Here is a 22,286-nt window from a genome sequence, read left to right on the forward strand (position 1 = left end):
AACCACAGTGTACTTTACTGTACAAACCCATTTGTTGTGGCACGCTAAGCTGAAAAGCAATACTTCCTCATCATGAAAGTTCAACCTTTGTACCTGTAAGCACTTCGGCGTCAGTGCACATCAAATAGAAGTGAAGCTGAAAGAGTATACATAAAGCACATCATAATTAAGGTATAATGTACTTGGACAAAGACGAAGCAAAGAGTTACATGAAAATTGGTTTTATTATACCATACATGGATCATCAATAGCAGACAATAGAAAAAAATAGATTTATCAAACAGCCACTATCAAAGAGGCTCGACAGGAACAACGAAAAGGGTTTGACCCTTTACGGATATTTTGGTGAAAACCCCCAAACAAAGAACATTTGGAAGAAATGTGAACAAAGATTTTACTTGAAGGTTTTTTTTTTTGTTTATATATAAAACATCCAGAGCCTCAGGCAGAATACTTAGTATAACTCTTTCCCCATATAGTACACACAATCAAAATTCAGAATGCCCTCTGGTGTTTTAATCTAGTATGTCTAAGGGGTTTAATAGCTAAAGGGTTGATTTTTTTTAGATAACTTTTAATTCTTTGCTTAGACAAAATGAAATAATGAAGCAATGAGAAGTAGAAAGGCAGCGCCATGTTGCTCTACTGAAAATGGCAGAAAACTGACATGTAATGTATATACACACAAGATGCAACAAGGGAAAAAAATAAATACATTGTACACTGAAAAAGCTAATCCCAGAAATAAAATGATACCTATGGCTAATATTTCTAAAAACACTGACTACAATGCATGGGTTTTTTTTTTGTTGTTTTTTTTTTTTTACATTAAAATGCAAGTCCTCAGAGATGTTCTTAAGACGAGTAAATACAATTACACTTATACAGACCTTAGCTACAGTCTTAAATATACAAGCACAAATACACAAACAAAATTATGAAAAGTATTCTTCATAGAATCAAATACACAATTGTTGAGTTGAATTATCTTGCTCTTAGATCCTTGGTCTGTAGCATATAAAAAAAAAAGAAAAAGAACAAAACATTCTTCGGAGACTAAAATAATTACATAATCTATTGTTGAGGAAAAGAGGTGCTTTGCTTATGCATTTGAAACCACATGGTTAGTGTACCATGAAGACTTCATAATAGGTATCGAGTTGACTACTTTCCTGTACAGACTAAAAATCTCTTTCAATGAGAACATCAACTCAAATTATCCAGTAAGACTGTGTGTACCATACACATGGAGGTAAAGCCTCCAAATAAGATTACATAAAAAGGGGAGATCCTGCCAATAATTAGCTTCTCTCGCTGTAAGCCTTATGTCTGAAAACAGGCAGATTTCAGACATACATGCCATAAAACCTTTAGCACACATTTTACAGGGCCGTAGCTTTGTACCACAAAGTCATAATTTTAATAATACAAATTATTATTATATAAATCTACCATACTCCACATACGTATTTAATCAAATTCCACTTATTAATAATAAAGAATGATTAAAAAACAAAAAAAAAATTACTATAAATTTTCATTAAAAAAAAAAAGATCAAAAATAGAGTGGCAACAGTGCAAAGGATATTCAGGATATTTTTTACTTGCTCATAATTTTTCCTTTACAAATTGCTAGAAAAATAAAAATGACAGAAAAAAAAATCATCAACAAATCAAAAACAAATAAGATAAAACAAACACCTCTTAGGAGTCTGGCTTCATGATCCACTTCTGCTTATGACCATACTCAGCATGACCATAACTCCAGTACCATTGAGGCTTTCACTTATTTGCTTATTTCATTAATTTATTTCTTTAATAAGAGATTTTACGTAGTGGTTCTCAACTCCGGTCCTCAAGCTCCGGAACTGTACAGGTTTTTGTTCCAACCAGGTCCTACAAAACAAATAATTTAGCGTTGGTTTTGAGTCTGAGGTGCACAGAATAGTTATCATTAGATGATTCAATAAAAGAACCCTTCCATGTGAAGTGAGCGCAACAGAAACCGCCATGCATAGTTAAGCACAGCACCCACTGAGACCCGAGGTTGGAACAAGAACCCATAGACATGACTGCCTTCGCTAACTCTGCTGAGGCTCGGAGAACTCAAACAGACCAAACACTGAATTTCTCTCAGGCACAAATGCACAGTGAGCTCCTTCAAAAGAAATAATTTAATAATGAAATTTAACTGTATTAAAATTTAAATCCAACAGTATGCGGCAAATCACAATTTCACAAGTTGTAAAACATAGTCTGGCCAGTGAGGACTCCTCGGAGCAGAACACTGTGACAGGAAGGCTGGCTTTACTATAACGCGAGTGCCATTTGGAACAAAAGCAGGCATTTGGTATTGCCCTTTCCCTATCTATGCACAGTGAGTATTGTAGTCTACGGGGCCGACTGGGAGCTGGGGTTGTCGCTCTTGCTCTCCTGGCTCGAGGGAGCTTTGTTGTTCCACGGGCTGTTGTTGCCCAAAGCTGGGGAGTTGCTGAAACTGTCCTCATCATCGATGCCATTGGCTGCATCAAACTGCGTATTCTCCAGTCGTGTGATCAGTCGCTCATCCTCGTCCCCGAACTCCCCTCCCATCAGAGTGGGCTCACCCACCACCATCACGTCCTGCAGGGGACAGCAAGGGGTGCAAACATTATCCCCATAACACGGGGGAGGGTGTTTCTGGGGTGGAGGAGACTCGGTAGCTTCTGGCACCGTCCGATCCCCACTCCAACTTCAGAGATCATTAAGACCTCAAAGCTCAAGCCATGTGCGCCCACTGTAATCAAGAAAGGCAGCACAGTTCGGCAGCCACAGAAACGCTAAGCACCAATGGCTGCTGCTAAAAAGAACTTGGAATCCAACACGAAGTTTACTGATTTCGAACCATATTCTACTGTGGCCTTAATATGTAGCCCTGTGTAGCCCTGTCTTTGAGAGAAAAGATCAGCGGTGGGCATCCCTGATCCTTTAGTGCTGCATGGGTTCATTCCACCTCGGGTCTCCATTACTGGTTGTTTCAGGAGCTCAAATCACAAAACAGGCTTGGACCAAATAACTGAGAAAATAAAGAAAACCCACAAACCTGACGCCCTGAAGGACCAGGGACTGCCCAGCATTGGATCATGTCCACTTGTCTCTATATTGGGTCTGTCTTTTCTTTGAACTCTTTGTTTTATTGTCATGCAAAGTTCAGTCCCACCACCCATGCACTCATTGTCTAATCACCCAAATATTTGTATAAGGAGAATCAAAATGAGATGCTTACAGGTACCTGGCTGGAGAGCGCAAAGCTGCTGGCTGGACTTTTCTTCTTACTGTTGCTGTTGCTGTTGTTGCCTCCACCAGTGCTCACGGTGCTGCCACCAGACATTTTCCGTTTCCGTCGCTTATTTGGCGCTTGTCTTGCTGGCTCAGCTGTACAGATAACAAGATTCGTGTTACAGACATAAGGCAAAGAGCAAGATAAAAATACTCAAATAACACAGAAGGCACAACTTTCCTCAGTTCCTTTACCTGGTGGGGCAACCATCCTTTGCCATTTCTGAAATAAGCATGTCTTCAAACAATCTCGAGGACTGAGGCTGTACGTCTTGTGTCTGGACATTAACTCCTGCATGGGTTCCAGGATTACACAAAGCTGAAGAAGACAGAAAAGTCACAGTAATCAGCATCCAATTACATACAAGGCATCTTTATCACAGCTTTAAATCTACACAGTAAACATAGTACATATATCTAAATAAATATATATAAAACGCCCTAATGCACAGCGACTTACTTTTTTTTTATCTCATTTTATACAAGTGAGCAATTTAAGGTTAAGAGCCGTTCTCGGTTTGGTGGACCTGAGGTTCAAACTAGCAACCTTTTAAACGGTGGTCCAACACCTTAACCACTAAGCTACCACTTCACAGTGCAGTAAACATTGTTAACTAGAAAAATAGAACTACGAAAAGGGAGGGAAAATGTAACAATTGGTATGAAAAAGTTTCTGATAATACAATATGATAATAACTAAGTGTATCAGGACGTTATAATGAACAGCTCTATAAGGGTCTATATACTTACTCTGAGGTAGTTTAATGTTGAATTGGACAACCCACATCTTGTGATGTTTTTTGAGAGCTGGTCAAGCATCTGTGGGTCTTGTGCCTGTAAAGAGTGTTTTTGATTTAGGTTTATTTTAAAGAGTATATATTAATATTGGTAGAAGTCATAAATAATCACATCAATCAAATCACATCGAATAGCCAAAACGATGGAAAGTATAACATCAAATGTAAAATGCAAAATAATTCCGCAAAATGAAACATGGTAAGGTGCTAAAAAAATAACAACAAGAAATAAAAATACAAAATTTCAAACTGATATTCATTCATATAGCACCATCAGCTGGACAACCTCAGGAATTTCAAACAGGAACAATGACAAATAATGATGTTTGCCTTGTGTTGGGTATCAAAAGAATAGAAAAATATCAGATACAAAACAGAATTTTGTAGAATTTTGTAATGATTTATTAATATGAACATTAGACACTCACATGCATGGCCAATATGCTGCGTGGAACGACTTCACGGTGCTGTCTGATGCTGAAGTGCCACGTCTTTATGCGCATCATATCGTCAAACATGAATTCCAGATATAACCTGCCTTCTACACAAACCTGTGTGACATGAAAGCAATTCAATAAATGGTGAACTAAGGCAAGTTAAAACTCAGAAATACATACGTGACAGAGAGGAACATGCAAGACTATTTACAGAAAGAACATGCAGCAAACTGATCTTATAGATTTGTTACTGCTTTAGCATTATGTTGACAAAGTGTAGTTTCAGTGTAGTGTAAAGTACACAGACGTATTCTTTGTATATTGTGTTCTCAAATCTGATTGATCTGAAGATGTTGATGAATTTTCAATTACAGATTTTAGTGCATGCTACAAATAAAGTGGCTCTCCATGTAAACTAAGCATAATAAATTACTTCCAAAAAAAAAAAAAAAAAAAAAAAAAAAAAAAAGAATTATTATACAGAGAAAAGAGAACAGTACTTCTTGTAAGGAGACATTTGTTAAATATTTATGTAAGGAGTCTCCAATGTCTGCTTTGTAGCAGTAGGTTTTCTGCCACGGGAGTGTGGTTTCTCTGCAACATGACAGTCTGTGTATTTTTGTCTCATTAACTTCAAGATATTGAAAACAAACTAGGCGGGTGAGTGAATGACTGTTTATAGCTGTCTTATATTATGTTTGTCCCACTATGTTCAATTCCTTAATTAAAACTCTTGGAATTATGTTTACTTTGTAAAGAATGAATTGAGCTAATATTTTAAAAATCCACATTAAATGGGAAATGAACATTATTATATTATTTTGAGCAGATTTTCTACATTTTAGTGAGTTTTGATGACAGTACATTTCAAATAACATTTTTAAGATTGCTGCTTTACAAAATAAATTATAATCAGATGAATTTCCATGTCTAACTAATACTATATTATTTTAATTTAATCAAAATATAATCCTTAAAAAGAAATGATCCAGGAAAAAAAAAACCTGCCTTTCCAGTTATTTGTACCCTTCTTTGTGGTTTGTAATTTTGGCTTGTTGGAGGTTGAACAAACAGCTTGTGTAACAGCAACATATGCATTGCTGCAGGCTGTGAAAATGCTCTATCGAGAGCATCAATCAGTGTTCATTTCCACTCGTTTCCATCGACAGAATGAGCCTTGCACAAATAATGGTTAGATGTAATGGTGCAGATTGTGTGTGAATATTGGGAACTAGGTAACATAGCATGTAGCATTACATGCAGGAACACATGTATGAGAAGTGTCCAAGACAGTGGATGAATACGTCAATGTGATTCAAGCATGCAAAGTTAGTTAAAACAATCAAATGCTTTAGCCTTTTAACTGCAGCTCCATAAAAGTGACAGTCACTATGACCTCATACATTGTATACAGTTTACTAACATTTCACTTGCTTACCTTCGCTCATTTTTACGCAAGAGCTACTAATCACTTTTGCACTGTGTGGTAAAAGTGTACAACTGTAACACACAAATTTCATTGTATATAGACGCTTAAAGCACGGTTGCAGGTAAATTGTCCTGTTCCTGCGGAGTCAAATTTGAGCTACCATCATTACAGGATTTTACCTAAAGCCTAAAAAGACAAACACAACAAAGCTTTAAAGAATGTTTTACCTGTGTAAACATGGGCTTGCCATTTTGCGTGACCATAGTGCACTGATCACAGTCAAGGGACACAAAGTTGCTGTGGAAAGACTCCTTGGGATGCTTTAGAACATAGAAGAGTTCAGTCGCTCCCCCCTCAAAGATACTTCTAAAGTAGCGAGGAATCAACGTTCGGCCGATGGCTTTGGACACAAAAATGTTTTGGTTTAAAACAGACATGAAATGACTCACCTGTGAGACTTTTATACACTTTTAAACTATGCAGAATATTTACCAGAGGTCTAAATGTTCATATATTGTACAGGATTAAAAACTGAAGGCATCTTACTGTATCGTTTAGGACCATCTTCTAAACAGAATGTGACTGTTAACATGGCATCATCTTCAAAGAATTCTGTAGTGAAGGCATCCCACCATAGATTGTCACAATCCTGCTAGGGTTAAAAAAAGAAAAAAGAAACAGCTCACACTCACTCTGTTTAAACGCAAATCTTTTATTCACACCAGACACTACTGTAGTCTGTATATGATCGAGAAAGCAGATTTTTCTTACCTCTGTCCAGTTCTGCAGCCGTTTATTCAGTTCAAATATCCTGTAGTCTGTTTGGTTTCCATATGGTGTATGCCTCCTGTCACAAGACGAGGAAATAAGTGGAACGGCATTAATATGATTGAGATAAATCTTACAGATATTTCTCTGTACATGTATAGCTACAGGAGATGTATGGTTGCATGAGACAGCATGGTATATGTATTTATTCACTTTTTTATTTGGACATTTTGAACATCACTAAGAACCTTTATGTTAATAAATTTGCTTGTACAAATGACCATTTTTTGTAGGAGGAATCCACAATGTGCAACAATGTGGAAACTTTAATAAAGATGAAATGAATATAGAACTTTCAATGCAAAAGTATCATTTAAAAAAAATCTCCAAATCTTGTATCTGCATACAACATGCCGACAAAATTGTGATGTAAAAAAACAAGGCTCTCCGGCCATAAACTTGCGACATCAGAGATAATAAGGATTTGGATCATGCCTACATAGATATCTTCTCCCTGGGTAATCAAATACTATATTAGGGAGCCTAATTAATGTGATTTCTGGAGAATCAAAACATGGGATTCGGACTGCACATTTGCCCAGAGTACCAGCTAATTAATTTTTGTCCTCCACTAAACTATCTATGCAAATGAAAATGACCCTGAATATATTATGAATAATTTGACACAGTACCTTACTTTTCCCATTTTTAATCCTAAAAACAGCATATAATTCGGAATAAACATTACTTTTCTTGTTGAAGCGCCAACTTATTAACGTAAACATAGCTATAGTAATAATACACTATTATTTTCAGATCTATAGAAGATGCTTGGGTTTGTTTTATGCACATTAAACTGTCTAGCTGTTCTAAATAGATCCAATTGTTAAATAAGAACTTTTATGAAAGGGAACTTTAATCAATCAGGTCAAATTAATAATCAAAAGAATTCAATAGTGAGTGAATATCACACACTTACCCTATTCCAGGTTCCATGTACGAAGGGGTGTACATTGGCGTCGGGCTTCAAATTAAGACACATCATAAAAATGATAATTAGACAAGAGTCTGCATCAGTCGTTTAAATTTGTATGACTATTATATGCTTTAAAAAAATGATAGAATTAAAAATTCAAATAACATTATGGTTTCTTTGTGGAAATATATTGGCTAAATGTCTTACCCCACATCTCTGTCCAGCATAGTGCCTGGGTGAAATGGGGGGAAGGCACTACCGTTGGGAGGCTCCTTTGGGGAGTACAGCTTGAACGACTTGGACGAACAGCCTAGAAGAGAAAGAGAAAATCCATCTTGAATGCATAATGTGCATCTGTAGTGAGGTGAAACTAAATGTGCAGTAAATCTTTTTTTTCTTATAGACAAAAACAATTGTGTTTATGACTTGCATTAAAATGGTAACTTGAAACAATATCAAAGATGCCATTAGAATTCTGGCGATTATAGTTTCAGAATAGGTTATCGGTGAGGGTGAAAAACATGAATCCAGCTGAAACTTACAATCACCCTTTTCATGCATTCATAAACACCATGTGACCATATGACATTGGGTTATTTCTGCTGCTTACTCTACACGTCCCATCCCCCACTTATTTTGTTACTGTTAACTCCAGCATGTCTAGCACTGCCATTTTACCACAAACCACATGCACAAACACTTTACACACACATAAAAAAGCATAGAGATATAGATTGACAGGCATGTAGGTTTAAAAAAACAAGCTAGAGAATCTAAGTTCCTGCTCTTGTGGTGAAGCAGATAGTCATATATAGAACCTCTTAATGAACAAACAGACAGAAAGCACGAAACCTGACCACATCACTGACTCATTCCTGCATTACTACAATCAGATTCCCAAAATCATTCATTGTCATGCACAAATAAACTTTGTACTATTGTGAGATGATCTCTCAGTAACATCGTTCTTGTGTGGGTACTGAGGAATCTGTTAAATGTTGTTTTGCACCTTCTTCGAGTTAAAACGTGAGTGGGTGACGTAAGGAAGCGGAGCCATGCTTTCCCCATCCCCCACAGCCCTTGCTAAATACATGCAAACATCAACCACATAATCCCTCTCTCTCATTTTAACTACACCCACAAGCTCTCGGCTATTCTATGCTACACCACCTATTGGATCTTAAAAAGGCTTGTGGGCTTTAGGGAAATATATCCACTGGACTCCAGTTGCTGACCCTTTTGACTCACTAACCGCATAAGATAGAGCAAAACACAGCAGACTTCAGATATGGGATAACGAAGAAAAATATAGGAAATAATTAAATAAATCTTTTTCGATATGTAATTAATATCCATTGCATAAAAGGCCTGGTTATCTTCAAATCATACACTTCTCTTGTGCATCTTATGTGATATCCTGCACACAGCAGAAGCAAAGGTATGCCATTCAAATACATATTTATTTTTCCCTACCAAATTACGATGACGTCAAACTGCTTCCCAGACTAACTTCAATGGCAAAATAAATGTACCTTGTCCAGGGATAGTGACTGTGCATCATCCAGATGTTTACAGAAATGTAACAATCAAAAAGCCAGATCCTAGCCCTCAAAAGGACAGAAAATAGTTAGTCTTTGCCTATTTATCAGAAGTTATACAATGTTAAATTTCAAAATGTTTTCAGGACAAATGTTATTGTTAACTTATGAGCAACAGAGGGCACCGGGATATGCCGTATCTTCCCAAAGCTTGACTTTGGCAATGTCAGATAACAGTCATACATTTTATAGAGGCAGATAGATTGCTGTGTTGAATATAAACTTTTGATTAATAAGCTGGCAAACAAAACAGAGCAAGACTCTTGCTATGTTGTGTGAAACATTACCAAATGATTAAAGATTTTGAAATAACACCTTACTGATACATGTTTATTCGAAATATCTGATATTTTAAAAGTTGGATTATGTTCAGAAATTAAATTTGTGCTGGAAATAAAGGGGGTCTTTACAATAGCTGTCCCCTGGCTGCAAATAAATTAGATTTAAAAAAAATGTTTAAAAACAGACCAACTGTTGGTTTAAAAACAGACCAACACATGTTCACTTAGAACAGCTGTGAACTGCTGGAGCAAAGTACTAATCTAAGATAAAGCATCCCTGAACATAATCACCTACATAAACACCAGTCCTAACACAAGCCCAAATTACAATCACATTGCTCTGGATCATTCACACCGCACAAGACTGGACCAGGCTGTCAATGTAGGATTTTTAATGCATGGTCATTAAGATTGAGTTTCCCTGCTCTTACACACCATCATCTGATCAGTTGTGTGATCACGCAGCAGTGTGCAGGACCCAGTGCTGCCCCAGCACCAGTATTAGCAACTCGTGGACTAAAAAACAATAACTTATCTCAGCCTGAACGTAAAGCATCTCTCTGTGTCCATCAAGCGTCAACGAAATTCTTGTAAATGATCAACAAAGTAATCGGATCTGGACAGATATGTCTGAAACACTGAAAACAGGCCTGGCTAGGTCAAGTCTAATGGCTAGCTTAGCAACCCTTCACTTCATGCGGCCTTTTAGAGCTCAAACTTAGCTCGTATTCAGGAAACAAACAAATAACAGCCAATTCTGCCAATGTGTTTAGATTAGTTTCTAAACAGTGCTTGACAAAATACAGATATTTTGTCACCCGCTGGGTGTAAGTGCTCTAGCCGGTTAGCCCAGTTAGCCTAGCTGGGCCGTGCTTACCTGTGCAGAGAGAAGAATGCACTCCTGTACGTCTCCCGCTCAGATCTCAGCTCCTGGGGCGCAGGTTTACCCTTCTAAAAGCCCATAGTGGCGTGCAATATTATGTCCGATTTTAGAGACTGAATTTGTGGTCTTCTTTACAAACCAATACAAGTAGGAATCAAAGCCCAAGACAGTCAACCCGCCTGGCCCTTTGTTCCCTGCACAGGGCATGAACAATAGCAAACAGCGCTCGCGCTAGCTCTCTCTGTCTCTCTCCTACTCCTTCCCTACCTCTCTCTCTCTCTCACTCTCTCTTCCTCCTTCACCCCACCACACCGCCTCCTACTCCTCTGTGCATCATCACCCCCTTTGCATTCCCTGCAAGCCTAAATCCACCCTTCCCCCCAGTAGCCGGACCGCACACAGCCCTCCCTCTGCAACAGTTCTGCTACATCTGCAGCACGTTTTCTACTCTGTAGTCTGCATGCATGAACTTCATTTTCATTTGCCAAATGGGTTGAAATCTAAAAATCTTTGACTTTTAAATCCTGTCCTATTTGCCTCGATCTCATACAAGAAACAACGACGGGTGAAATATAACTGCGAGCTATTATTTAATAAGCAGCCCAGTTATGACTGGAATATTATTATAATAAACTTTTACTGAAACAAACGAGGTTCTTTTTGGAGCCTTGAAGCTTCTGCAGAAAGTCAGTGTCCATAATATCTAGCAATGTTGTAGTGGACACTAACATTAAAAACAATGCCAGATTCCTACACTTCCATTATATATCCATAAAACTGTTTACATGCTGTTTTTGCACCTGTTTTTGCTCTTTGCACATGCTGTCTTACATTTCAGTTGATTGCTGTTTTGCGCAATACTTGTAATCTCATGTAAATGCTGCCATAATACTGTGTTCATTCCAGTATTTCTGTACACGTAATACTGATTAAACATACAGTATTTACACTGGTCTTTGCTGGTTTTGTGTATTGTCTTTTGTGTGATGTCTTGTATTTTTTTGTTTGCACTGTCTTTCTGTCTTGTCCTGCACTTCACCAGGTTGCACAGATGCACTTTATGTGGCTAGGACTAACTTACTTAAGTCCTTATACTGTAGCTCTGTCTTTGTTCTATGTAGCACCATGATCCTGGAGAAACGTCTCATTTCACTGTGTACTGCAACAGCTATATGTGGTTGAAATGACAATAAAAACTTCTTGACTTGAGTTGACTTGAGTTGACTTGACTAACTTAACGCAAGGCACGTTGCATGTTATTCTGCTTTGCACCTTTAGGTTTAGATGCCTGTTGAATAGAAGTCAAATTGTCTTCAGACTGAATACTATACGCCTGCATTATGTGTAGCCTTATGGAGCTAAATGCAAGTAAGGTTTTAAATGTTGTGTGATTTTTGTTTGCCAAATAGTTTCTAACACATCAATCTATGGATTGGGTATTCTGCTGAAGCATGGATATGAGTGCATACAAGTAAAAAAAAAAAAGACTAAATAATACTGTGATCTGTTTAATGCGCAGCCAAGATCTGCTCAGTCTATTATTAATATAATTATTAAATCATTTATATATTTGAACACAATAAAGGGGTTTTCTGGGATGATGATGCATGGTGTTCATGTCCAGATTGTCAAATAAAATTCTATTGAAAATGCAATATCTAAAAATGTAAAACAAATGTGCTATTGTAGACACTTTAACATTGTATGTGCCATTTTCATAACTTGCACTTACTAAACATATAATTGCACATGCCTCTTTCTACACTGTGCCTTACATTTCACAATTCATTCATTCATTCATCTTCAGAATCAGAATTAGAATCAGGTTTATTGGCCAAGTGTATTGACACACACAAGGAATTCCAAGAATTCCAGCTGTTTGTGACTCTCAAAATTACAGACATAAATAACACTATACTATATGAGACAAGATAATACAGACTATACAAGACAATGCAGATGTGATACAATAGACAGTATGAGTATTAAATATGAATTCAGTAACTGTCATCCTGTTCACTGGAATACAGGGCAATCCAGACACAAGGAGAGAATTTACCCTGGATGGGATACTAGTCCACTGTATGGACAATATTCACACACTCATTCACAACGATTTAGTATGGGCTATCTGTCTGATTATTTTTGGACATTCATTCATTCATCTTCTACCGCTTATCCGAACTACCTCGGGTCACGGGGAGCCTGTGCCTATCTCAGGCGTCATCGGGCATCAAGGCAGGATACACCCTGGACGGAGTGCCAACCCATCGCAGGGCACACACACACACTCATTCACTCACGCAATCACACACTAGGGACAATTTTCCAGAGATGCCAATCAACCTACCATGCATGTCTTTGGACCGGGGGAGGAAACCGGAGTACCCGGAGGAAACCCCCGAGGCACGGGGAGAACATGCAAACTCCACACACACAAGGTGGAGGTGGGAATCGAACCCCGACCCTGGAGGTGTGAGGCGAACGTGCTAACCACTAAGCCACCGTGCCCCCCTATTTTTGGACAGTGAAACGAAAATGAAGAACCCAGAGAAAACCCTCACAATCATTCTGAAGTAACCTGAGGTCAAGCTCATACCCAGAACTTAGAAGCTATGGGATGGGACTGCTATCCACTGAGTCATCATACCACCCACACGTTTTCTTGCTGTATAGAAAATGTACCAATGTCTCGTCTAGTTGATTGTTGTATACGTTTCATATTGTCTTTGAGCTGTTTGGCTCAGAGATTAAACAAGTTGGGTTACTGATCAAAAGGTCAGGGGATCAAGCTGCAGAACCACCAAGCTTCCAAAGTTTAACTCATGAGGAAGGCCCTTAACCCTCTTTGTTCCTGGGGTACCATATCATGGCTGACCATGTGCTCTGACCCCAACTTTTTAAGAAGCTGGGACATGCAAATAACAGTATTTCACTATGCTGTAACGTATATCTGACCAATAAATTGGTCAGAACTTGTCTGTATTGCTGTATGGAGTCACAAGGAACCACATGCAAGTAAGAATTTCTTTCTAAATTGACTACACAAAACTATGTAAAAAGGTAATTCACACTGTTAGTATGAGCTACCATGTGAGCAGAACGGCATCCATGAGCAGTGGTGCTTTGTATACCTACTTTGCCTCTAATAATGTACTTGTAGCAAATAGAGTAATTGTGTAAATGCAGACTGAAGCTCACTAGTGGGTTTGCATGATAGATAATGTACTACTAGGCATGCCTACAGTCTAAACACTCAACTTAAGACATGGGACAATATTACAGCAGCGCCATCTTTTGGCACCACTTAAAGACTAAAATCTTATGTTTTTTATGAACACTGGAAAATACAGCATATCAAGTGTCAACAAATCCCAAGGTCTTAGATTTTTGCATCATTTAAATAAAATTGTTATCCCTATTCAAGGTCAAACATTGTAGTGGCACAAAAAGAGCTATTAAGCTTAAGTAACTTTTTTTTAACAATAGTGAGTGACAAGTCTTAGCTAAGTCATTGCTGACAAAATCTATTTCAGGGGCTCTATAATATGGCATGTCTCTCAAAACCCATACACAGAAGTAGCTTTGCACTGCACATTCTCCCTGAATGCTTATAGCTTCATACCTGGCAGAGTGTGATAATACTCTGGAGACAGACACAGGATGTGACAGCCATATTACCTAATAAGTGGTCTCAGTACAAATCAATGCTCAAAGGCCCAACATGCTACAGTACAGTCAGTACAACAACACTACAAAAAAAGTAAACATTAAACACTGTGAAATAAAGGCACTAACGTGAACAGAGATGCTACATGTTTTGGTTTGTAGATGATGAGAATATTGTGCTTATATTCAAGATCTAAATTATACTAATGGGTTAAATTGGGAATTAGTTTGTGGTCGAACTGCACTTTATTGTATAAAAGCACAGGAAAAATGCACAGGAGTTCTCATCATTAACTACATTTTAACAGTATTCGTGGTGGCTGCTACAAATATGATAGCAGTGCTAAGCTACCCTTTCTTTCAAAGACAAAAAGACAATATATGATTTTCAGATCACATTAGTTCCTGTTAACCAAAGTCTTAAAATTATAATAATACTATGAAAAGCAGCATCTGAAGCAGAATACACAGGTATTCAGACAATGCTGGAGCTGATTTCTTTGTAGACTGGACACTTGATTCATGCAGCCTATTAGTGAGTCATGCAGTCTATCACGGAGGCATTTTTACAACCCAAGGTTTGTCCATTTGAGTTGACGTGTTACAGACACACACACACAACACATCATCAGCAGTAATTGAGGAGATATATGTAATATAGTCGTACAAATGAGGTGGATTATTTCCACTATTCCACTATTTCACTCAAAATGCCAAAAAGATAGAAATGATGATTTACAACATAGTTACTCATATAGAGGCATCAAAAAGTTCTGAAATAACTGTGCCACAATGTTCTGATCTGTAAATTTACACAGTGCCCCGTGTGGACAAGAAACAAGACTAAATTCCCTAATTTGCTATGTACAGCATTAATGAGAAAAAAAACACACAAAAAAAAACAAAAACAAACAAGCCTAGTGATTGAGAGAAAAGTCAAACAAAAGTTTATGTAACATTGAAAATAGGTTAACAGTAATATTTAGCTCATTTCTCTTCCATATGAACACTGAACTGTATATACTCTATAAATCATTAGAGCCACACCTTATAAGCATGCAGTAAAACCATTTATATATTTTACAAATTATAATTTGCATAATATTGTGACTAATATTAATACCCAAGTGGGTATTTTCTTAACCTATCCAATGTGCCTTTTACTGTTTTTTTGAAGTGGCTATAGAGCACTGGAGTAAGCTGAAAAACTACTTTACAAAACTGCTGAGGCAGGCTCTCATCTCATTTAGATGAGCAGACGTTCCGCCCCAGACTGACCTAGCTTCAAAAACATCTCTCTCTATTACATTAAACCATAATTCAGTGCAGAAGATGAGATCTGCTGTGGTTCACTGCTGGTTCAAACTATTCTCTACCGACCTTTACATCATATGCACTCCTCTTCTGACATACATTCATGTTTCTTAGTAAGTGCTCAAATATTACTTCATCATTTTTAAAGTATTATTGTATTCATGCCACTGCTTATAAAATTAAGCTGCGGTATAAAATGAAGACATCATACCTTACTGCTGTAAATGACCAAATCTGGTTCTAGCCAGTTTGTCTCAGTTTTGGCCCCTTATACAAATCCAGGCTCATATAACATTCTTGTAGCGAGGATCTCAATCACAAGACAATCCTCCTAGCTATATTTAATATATAATTAACTATATATGGTTTGTTCACATTGTGTTCGATGTGGTAAGGTTCACTAATGTATTGTTTATAAAAGTGCCAAACAGTAGGCACAAGGAAGAGAAATACTGTAATAGCTGACAGACAAAAATCAATGTGGTGTTATATATACTACTGATATATTATGCACAATTGAAGGATTGTTAGTGGTAATAATTCTGTCTAATCATTGTTTAGATTCAAACCATTATGTGGTATTTGTCAAAGTTGAAGCCTGACAATAGTGTGTGGACAGAGAGAGAGAGAGAGAGAGAGAGAGAGAGAGAGAGAGAGAGAGAGAGAGAGAGAAAGAAAGAGAGAGAGAGAGCATGTAGATAATAGATGCATCTGAGAAGTTGCAGCGGGTCAGGTAAGTTTAAATGGAGGGCACTTTTGTGACAAGTCTCTCTCTGTGTCTTCTGTGGCAGTACAGCACTGAGCCATTGAAGCCCATCAATATAAAATGTTCACAGTGCAAGATCTACTGGCATGGAAATAATAATTAGCAAGCAGCTGCTTGTTTCTTGCTTCCTTCATTCTTGCATGTCTTTAAAACACCCACCACTTGCAGTTCTTTCACAAATTTACATTCCTTATTATCATATTTTCATTTATACATTCATCTTCAGGAAGCATTTATGTGTTTATTTTTTTATATATTTGCATTTCTTTTCCTTTGCTGCTGTAACAGATAAACTTCCCAATTGTGGGATGAATAAAGGTATATCTTATCTTATCTTATTTTATCTTTATCCTGGTAAAGTTGGATCTGGAGCCTGGGTAAGAGGTGTGGGCACACATGAATGGGATGCCATCACAGTGCACCATGCACACAGTCATTCATACCCAGGGTAATTCAGTTTAGGAAATCCTCCTACAGCCATATTTAGGGGCGGTGGGTGGAAACCAGAAGAATCTCCACATGCAGAATATGCATGGCGAGTCCACACAGCCAAAATCTGAGCTCAGGGTCAACAAGGAATCCTGGAGCTGTGAGGTGGCAATACTACCCCATGTATCTATTTGTCTTATTTTGCCATTCATTTGATCTCAAGGATTTAAAGGTTGCCAGCAAAGTAATTACATTGAACAGTTTCCCTCTTTTGTTCTATTACAGCTCTAATCCACACACTCAGAGAATGTGCATCTGGCACATTCTGGCATTTGCTGACATTCAAGTTTATTATGAGTTACATACCGCAAAAAGCTCAGAAACAAAACGGATGCTGCTTTTCACGCCAGGAAGCCATTTTGTTTGAGCTCAACCTAATGAGACAGATCTGTGAGGTTTGGGATGGGTAGGGATGAGGTGTTGTTTGCACACACAGCAGATAAATGGGGAAACTGTATCGGGACAGCGGTGTTCAGCTTGACAGGCAGCACACCCTACCCTAACTGTTGGTTCCTAGCTGCAGCCATTGTGAAATCTGAAACAGCACTGGCTTTGTGAGCTTGCCATTTTAGCGCTGATTTTCCTCTAATCAAGCAGCCCATGTGACTTTCTGCATGAAGTAGCAGAGCTCCTGCTGATTTGGAGTGCTTGTATATGAGAAGCAGAATGGAGCAGCAGCTTACTCTTTGCATGTGTGTGTGACAGAGCAGAGCCTGAACAGCATCATTAATAGCCCCCTATTTTTGCTATGTTGCTGGTATAAAGCTTATTATCACTTCAACATGGAAGACTAGGTTCAAGAATTCAAACTGAATTGCAAACTGAAAATGGATGAGTTTCTGGAAGCAATTGGGATTCCATCATATGACTAATGCTGTCCAAATAAACATAAATAAAAGTGCATCATAAAAGGCAGGGCACGCAAGTCACAGTATCTACAGGTATGAAGGAGGATGGAGGACCTCTGAGGTCCAGGGTACGTGCACTCCCACTGAGCCCACATAAGCACAGGAATGTAAACAAACTCAACTTCAAACAGAACCATGTTTTAGGAGGAGGGTCTTCTTCTGTGACTGAGAAAAGGAGACGGCATTGTCTTTGTAGCCAAGGTGAATATCACAATCAGGTTTTATGGAGTGCCGCTAGCTTTTATGGAGCAATACACGGAAAGCCCACACAAAAGCAACCAATTTCAGCTCTTCTACACTTTCCTCCCTTGCTTCACTCTGTCTCACCCCCTCTTTCTACCCCCTCTGCCTCCTCCCGTTGCTAAAAAAAGAGAACAATCAGAAAGGACACACAGCTGTGGAAATTTCCATGACCACACTCATAAAAAATGCACCCTTGTGAACCAAATCTACTTGATTTTAAACAAATGTTATGTGTGAAATGTTGGCTTGCTTAATCAGGTTGGGCTGCCAGTAAGGCGTTCATGCCTGGGTCTTGTATGAAGATAAGGATCTCAGCAGGGAGCAAGCAAAGACACTGTTTGCATTGTGCTGATGTCACTGCATCCGTCTAAACTTGCCTCGATGCCACACGTTATGAACACATTACTGATCATTATCCCATTTAAAACAGCAGGGGAGAAACCTCATGTGCCTTGTGTCTGTGGTTCCAACAGAGCCGCTTGCTTTCAGCTCATCACTGAACTGAGGTACGTTGTGACTTCTATAGTTCAAAGATGTGAGCTGGTTGATACTGCAACTATATTAGAGCAGTTATAACTAGAACTGTCATCTGACTAATACATTTCATAGGATTGTGAGGTTAGTTCATTAATATCAGACAAAATATTAATCAGACATCAGGTAATTTTTTTATATCAGTGTCTCCAGAACCTCTCCTGCATCCTATCGGCATCCATGCAGTGATTAAGTTTAGTTTAGTTTACAATTTAGTTTCCCTACATTTTCAGTCGATCCACTGTCCTGGCTGTCACATGTGGATTACAAATAGCACTTGGGAAAGGCTACTTCTTCTAGGCTGTGTACCATAACTCTTAAAAGCCTAACAAAAACAAGATCCTGGCTTTAACTCATATCCTCTTAATGTCTCCCCTCACTGCACAGATAAACTATAGCCATATGAAATTTTATTATTCCCATTAATCTGTTAGGATGTTCTATATCAAATCTGCTGGCCTGTAGATTCCCCACATGGATTCTGGCTATTAAATCTTGAAAGCCTTCAGATCTTTGACCAGGTATAATTTTTGACATGTCAAGGTATCTTTCAGTTTAATTCACACTCGAAAGACGATTCTATGTACACTCAGTGTCTAAAACTTTTCTGTTCTCTATACATCAGATAATAAAGCCTAAGAAAAAATCAAAGACCAATATACTCAATGGAACATATAATACTGAAGCATGTTTCCTTAAGAAGCCTGAGCATTCACTCACCATACAAGAGAAAAGAACAATAACAGCTTAATATCTGTTGGTGACTAAGCATTACATTTTAACAGGATCCCGTTAGTAACTAAAGGGATGATTTTCAACCTGTGTAAGTAAGTTAATGCAGTTTACTGGAGTTCACAGACAGCCCGAGAAACCATGGCCCATTTCTCACTGCTTGTTACAAACAACCTCAAGATCTGTGAGAACAGGTTGACGTCACATGAAAAAGTGTGTACTCAGCACACAGATATAAACCAGTCAGAGAGGCTATTCAGGTTATAGCAACATTCTTTCTCTACACAGGATTTTAGTACTTTAAGAATGCATATTAAGTACAGTGTGTAACTGCTGGAGCACTGACATAAAGTACCAAACAGACCATGGTACAAGCCATAGGATCCGTAAAGCTACTGCACTGAAGAATAACAACTTGAAGAAAAGACGCAAGAAAGGAATGCGGCCCCCATGCAACACTTAAGTTCACTTAAGGCTCAGTAAGTGGTGTAGAAGTGCTTACCTGGGCAAGCGCAACCTCCAACAGACATCTTCTCACATGTTTGGTGCTGCTTGGAACAGAAAGCTGCTGTTGAGTCCACACGCTGCTAGCATGGGCTTCCTCTGAGGAGCAGAAACAGATGCCGAGGGGAGGGCAGTGAGGAGGAGGAGTGCATAAGGGAATAAAAATGTAGAAACAGGAGCTCAGCTAGAAGCAGGAAGCAGAAATGGTGTTCCTGGTAGACTCATGGTTGCATATTAACATGCAAATTAAAATACTTGTGGGTGGGGAGAAAAATATGACAAAAAGGAAGTGTGTGAGACAGTGAGAAGATAGATATACAGTGATGGTGAATGAGCATGGTGAATGAGCAGTGCAAAAGTAGCATGTAAGACAGGTTTCATTGTACATTAGCCATGAAATGCAGCTTTTCCTGTGGATGTATTGGCAGCTTTTACCTTGCGCTATGTGTGACAGATAAACAGAGTCAGGCAGAGCCCAGAGGCACAGAGTCATTATCGCCTAGTGGAGCTGTGGTGTGTGTGTGCATGCGTGTGCCTGTATACACACACGCACACACACAGCCTACTTTTTTGTGACTCCCTAGGGTTTGCTGAACAACTCACCCAGACATTGAGACACACTCCATCCCCTGCTTTACAGATCTCTCCTGTCATCTTCACACAGCCTTCCATCCAAATATGTCTTCTTAATTCTAAATTACATTCACCTCTTCATCCTTTTTATTTGTCATATTATTTAGCATTTTCCCCTTTTATTTATTTTCCATTTCTCTCCCTCTGTTTCAGCTCCAAGCACTCATTTATTTCTGCTGACAGGAGAACGGGAGTGTTAATGGCTACAGACAGCATCGATTAAAAATGCAAAGCCCACCTGGAGTGCAGGGACACACAAGAGTCCAAGGAGCCTAGGAAGAACAAGCTAATGAGCAGGGCAAGACTGTTTCCATTCTAATGGGGGGGAAAGTCCAATTCACAAATCCATAAAGCAAACAAAACATTTCACAGGGTTTCATTTGTTGTTGCTATTTCCTCCACCTTTAAATATTGCCTCTTTCTTACTTCAGCTTTACTGTCTTACTTTATTGTTGAGGTCAAACAGGCTTCATGCAATGTCAGCCTTCTGAAAATTTTTTCTATATTCCTTGACTTCACCCTACATGTCATCTTAAACTCCCCTACTGGCTATGCCACAGCAAACTATCACATACATATACCGCCGAGTCTTTCACACAGTCTGTCAAGCTCAGTGACTGCTTTGCCTCTTGAGCTTTAGAAACCTCAGGAGTGAGGAAGAGAAGGCATGAAAGGCTGAGTTATAGCCTCTTGATCTCAGAAACCTCAATCCCAGGGAATAGAGATCTGTTTAAAAGAGCATCATGTTGGTCTTTTTTTGCCTGTCATTTAAAATCAATACACTGTCAGAGAGATGGCATTCCTGTCTAGTTGTTGCATTTACATAAATGAAAAGGCAACTAAAGGTGAATTTTTGTACAAATGATTAAACACAGCTTTGTGGAGAACTCTAAAGCCCAGAAGAGTTTTTCATTAACTCACCTCAAGAACATCTAGTGTCACTATGTAATCAATTAATATCAAGACCAAGAGCGAATGATTTCCCCAAATGGTGAACCACATACAAAGAGGCATGCTGTATTATGAAGTAATTTTACACTAAAAGGTTCTCTGTGCTGCTGCAGCGATTTTGTGGGAAATGGCATTTTGTTTTCCAAGCCAAAGCTTTGAAGCACTAAGCCTTAGGAAATGCACTCACCACAATCAGGTCTCATGACTGCACAATCAGGTCCTCTTGCAATCCCTTCCTCCTCCTTCACACACACACACACTCATGCACACACACACACACACACACACACACACACACACACACACACACACACACACACACACACACACCACTGCTCCATTGAAAACAAAGATGGTACCCCTACTGTCTTTACCTCACTCTGTATTATGGTGTTGCATAGCAGTGAGTTCATGATGAAAGAGAAGACATTTACCTGCATGAAGGAGCACAAACTCACCTTACACACACACCGACGATCCCACAGTGACCACCTGAGAATCAAACAGGAATACATGACTTAGAATGAACCCTAACTGACAAAGTAAACACAGCATACAGTCATCACTGCCACCAAGCTCACAGATAATGACAATGACATTGTTTTCATTAATCAATTTACATAATTTAACAGCCTAGGGTTCCTTACCACGTTCTCTCTCTCTTCAAGAGCTGCAATGTTTGAGGCAGACCAAACACTGAGTGCCTAGGATCTGAAGCTGGGTCAATTAGCTTTTAAACAAAGAAAGGACTGACAGAGAGAGAGAGAGGGAGAGAGAGAGAGAGAGAGAGAGGTGATGTGGTGGAGAGCGAGAAGAGGAGGCGGGAGAGTGCTCACAGATCCACTGGAAAAAAAAATATGACGCAGATCCAGAGCAACTTCTCCAGCCCGTCGTACCCAGAGAGGGCACTGTCGCCATGGCAACGGCAGAGCAGTGATCGCTCGTTGGGGGCACACAAGGCACAGCATTATTCTGTCTCTCACTCGCAGGAAACACGCAGCCAAGAAAGCATACATGCAGGCAGACGGGCGCCTCACATTCAATTAACTTCAACCA

At 38.8% G+C, this 22,286-nt stretch overlaps 1 protein-coding gene and 1 long non-coding RNA gene across 8 annotated transcripts; one reads left to right on the top strand and one right to left on the bottom strand.

Moving 5' to 3' along the window:
* Positions 1-205: 205 nt before the first annotated feature.
* Positions 206-19,848, bottom strand: ldb1a (LIM domain binding 1a). 7 transcript variants are annotated; one of them, XM_060872566.1, is made up of 11 exons: positions 19,645-19,844; positions 7,933-8,035; positions 7,729-7,773; positions 6,753-6,828; positions 6,528-6,630; positions 6,209-6,381; positions 4,544-4,666; positions 4,069-4,152; positions 3,514-3,637; positions 3,266-3,414; positions 206-1,896 (listed from the first exon to the last, which is right to left on the bottom strand). In XM_060872566.1, the coding sequence occupies exons 1-11, from the start codon at positions 19,670-19,672 to the stop codon at positions 1,843-1,845; spliced, it is 1,062 nt and encodes a 353-aa protein (XP_060728549.1). In that variant the 5' UTR covers positions 19,673-19,844; the 3' UTR covers positions 206-1,842. The 7 variants fall into 7 exon arrangements, with proteins under 7 accessions (XP_060728549.1, XP_060728550.1, XP_060728548.1 ...); XM_060872567.1 differs by having other exon boundaries at positions 3,272-3,414; positions 6,528-6,633; positions 19,645-19,843; XM_060872565.1 differs by having other exon boundaries at positions 6,528-6,633; positions 19,645-19,842.
* LOC132847355 (uncharacterized) lies at positions 18,284-20,709 on the top strand. The gene is made up of 2 exons (XR_009648631.1): positions 18,284-18,382; positions 20,433-20,709. It is a non-coding gene; the product is annotated as an uncharacterized LOC132847355 (long non-coding RNA).
* The last annotated feature ends 1,577 nt before the right edge of the window (positions 20,710-22,286 follow it).

The sequence above is a fragment of the Tachysurus vachellii genome, chromosome 6 (assembly GCF_030014155.1).
Source record: "Tachysurus vachellii isolate PV-2020 chromosome 6, HZAU_Pvac_v1, whole genome shotgun sequence".
Taxonomy (NCBI): domain Eukaryota; kingdom Metazoa; phylum Chordata; class Actinopteri; order Siluriformes; family Bagridae; genus Tachysurus; species Tachysurus vachellii.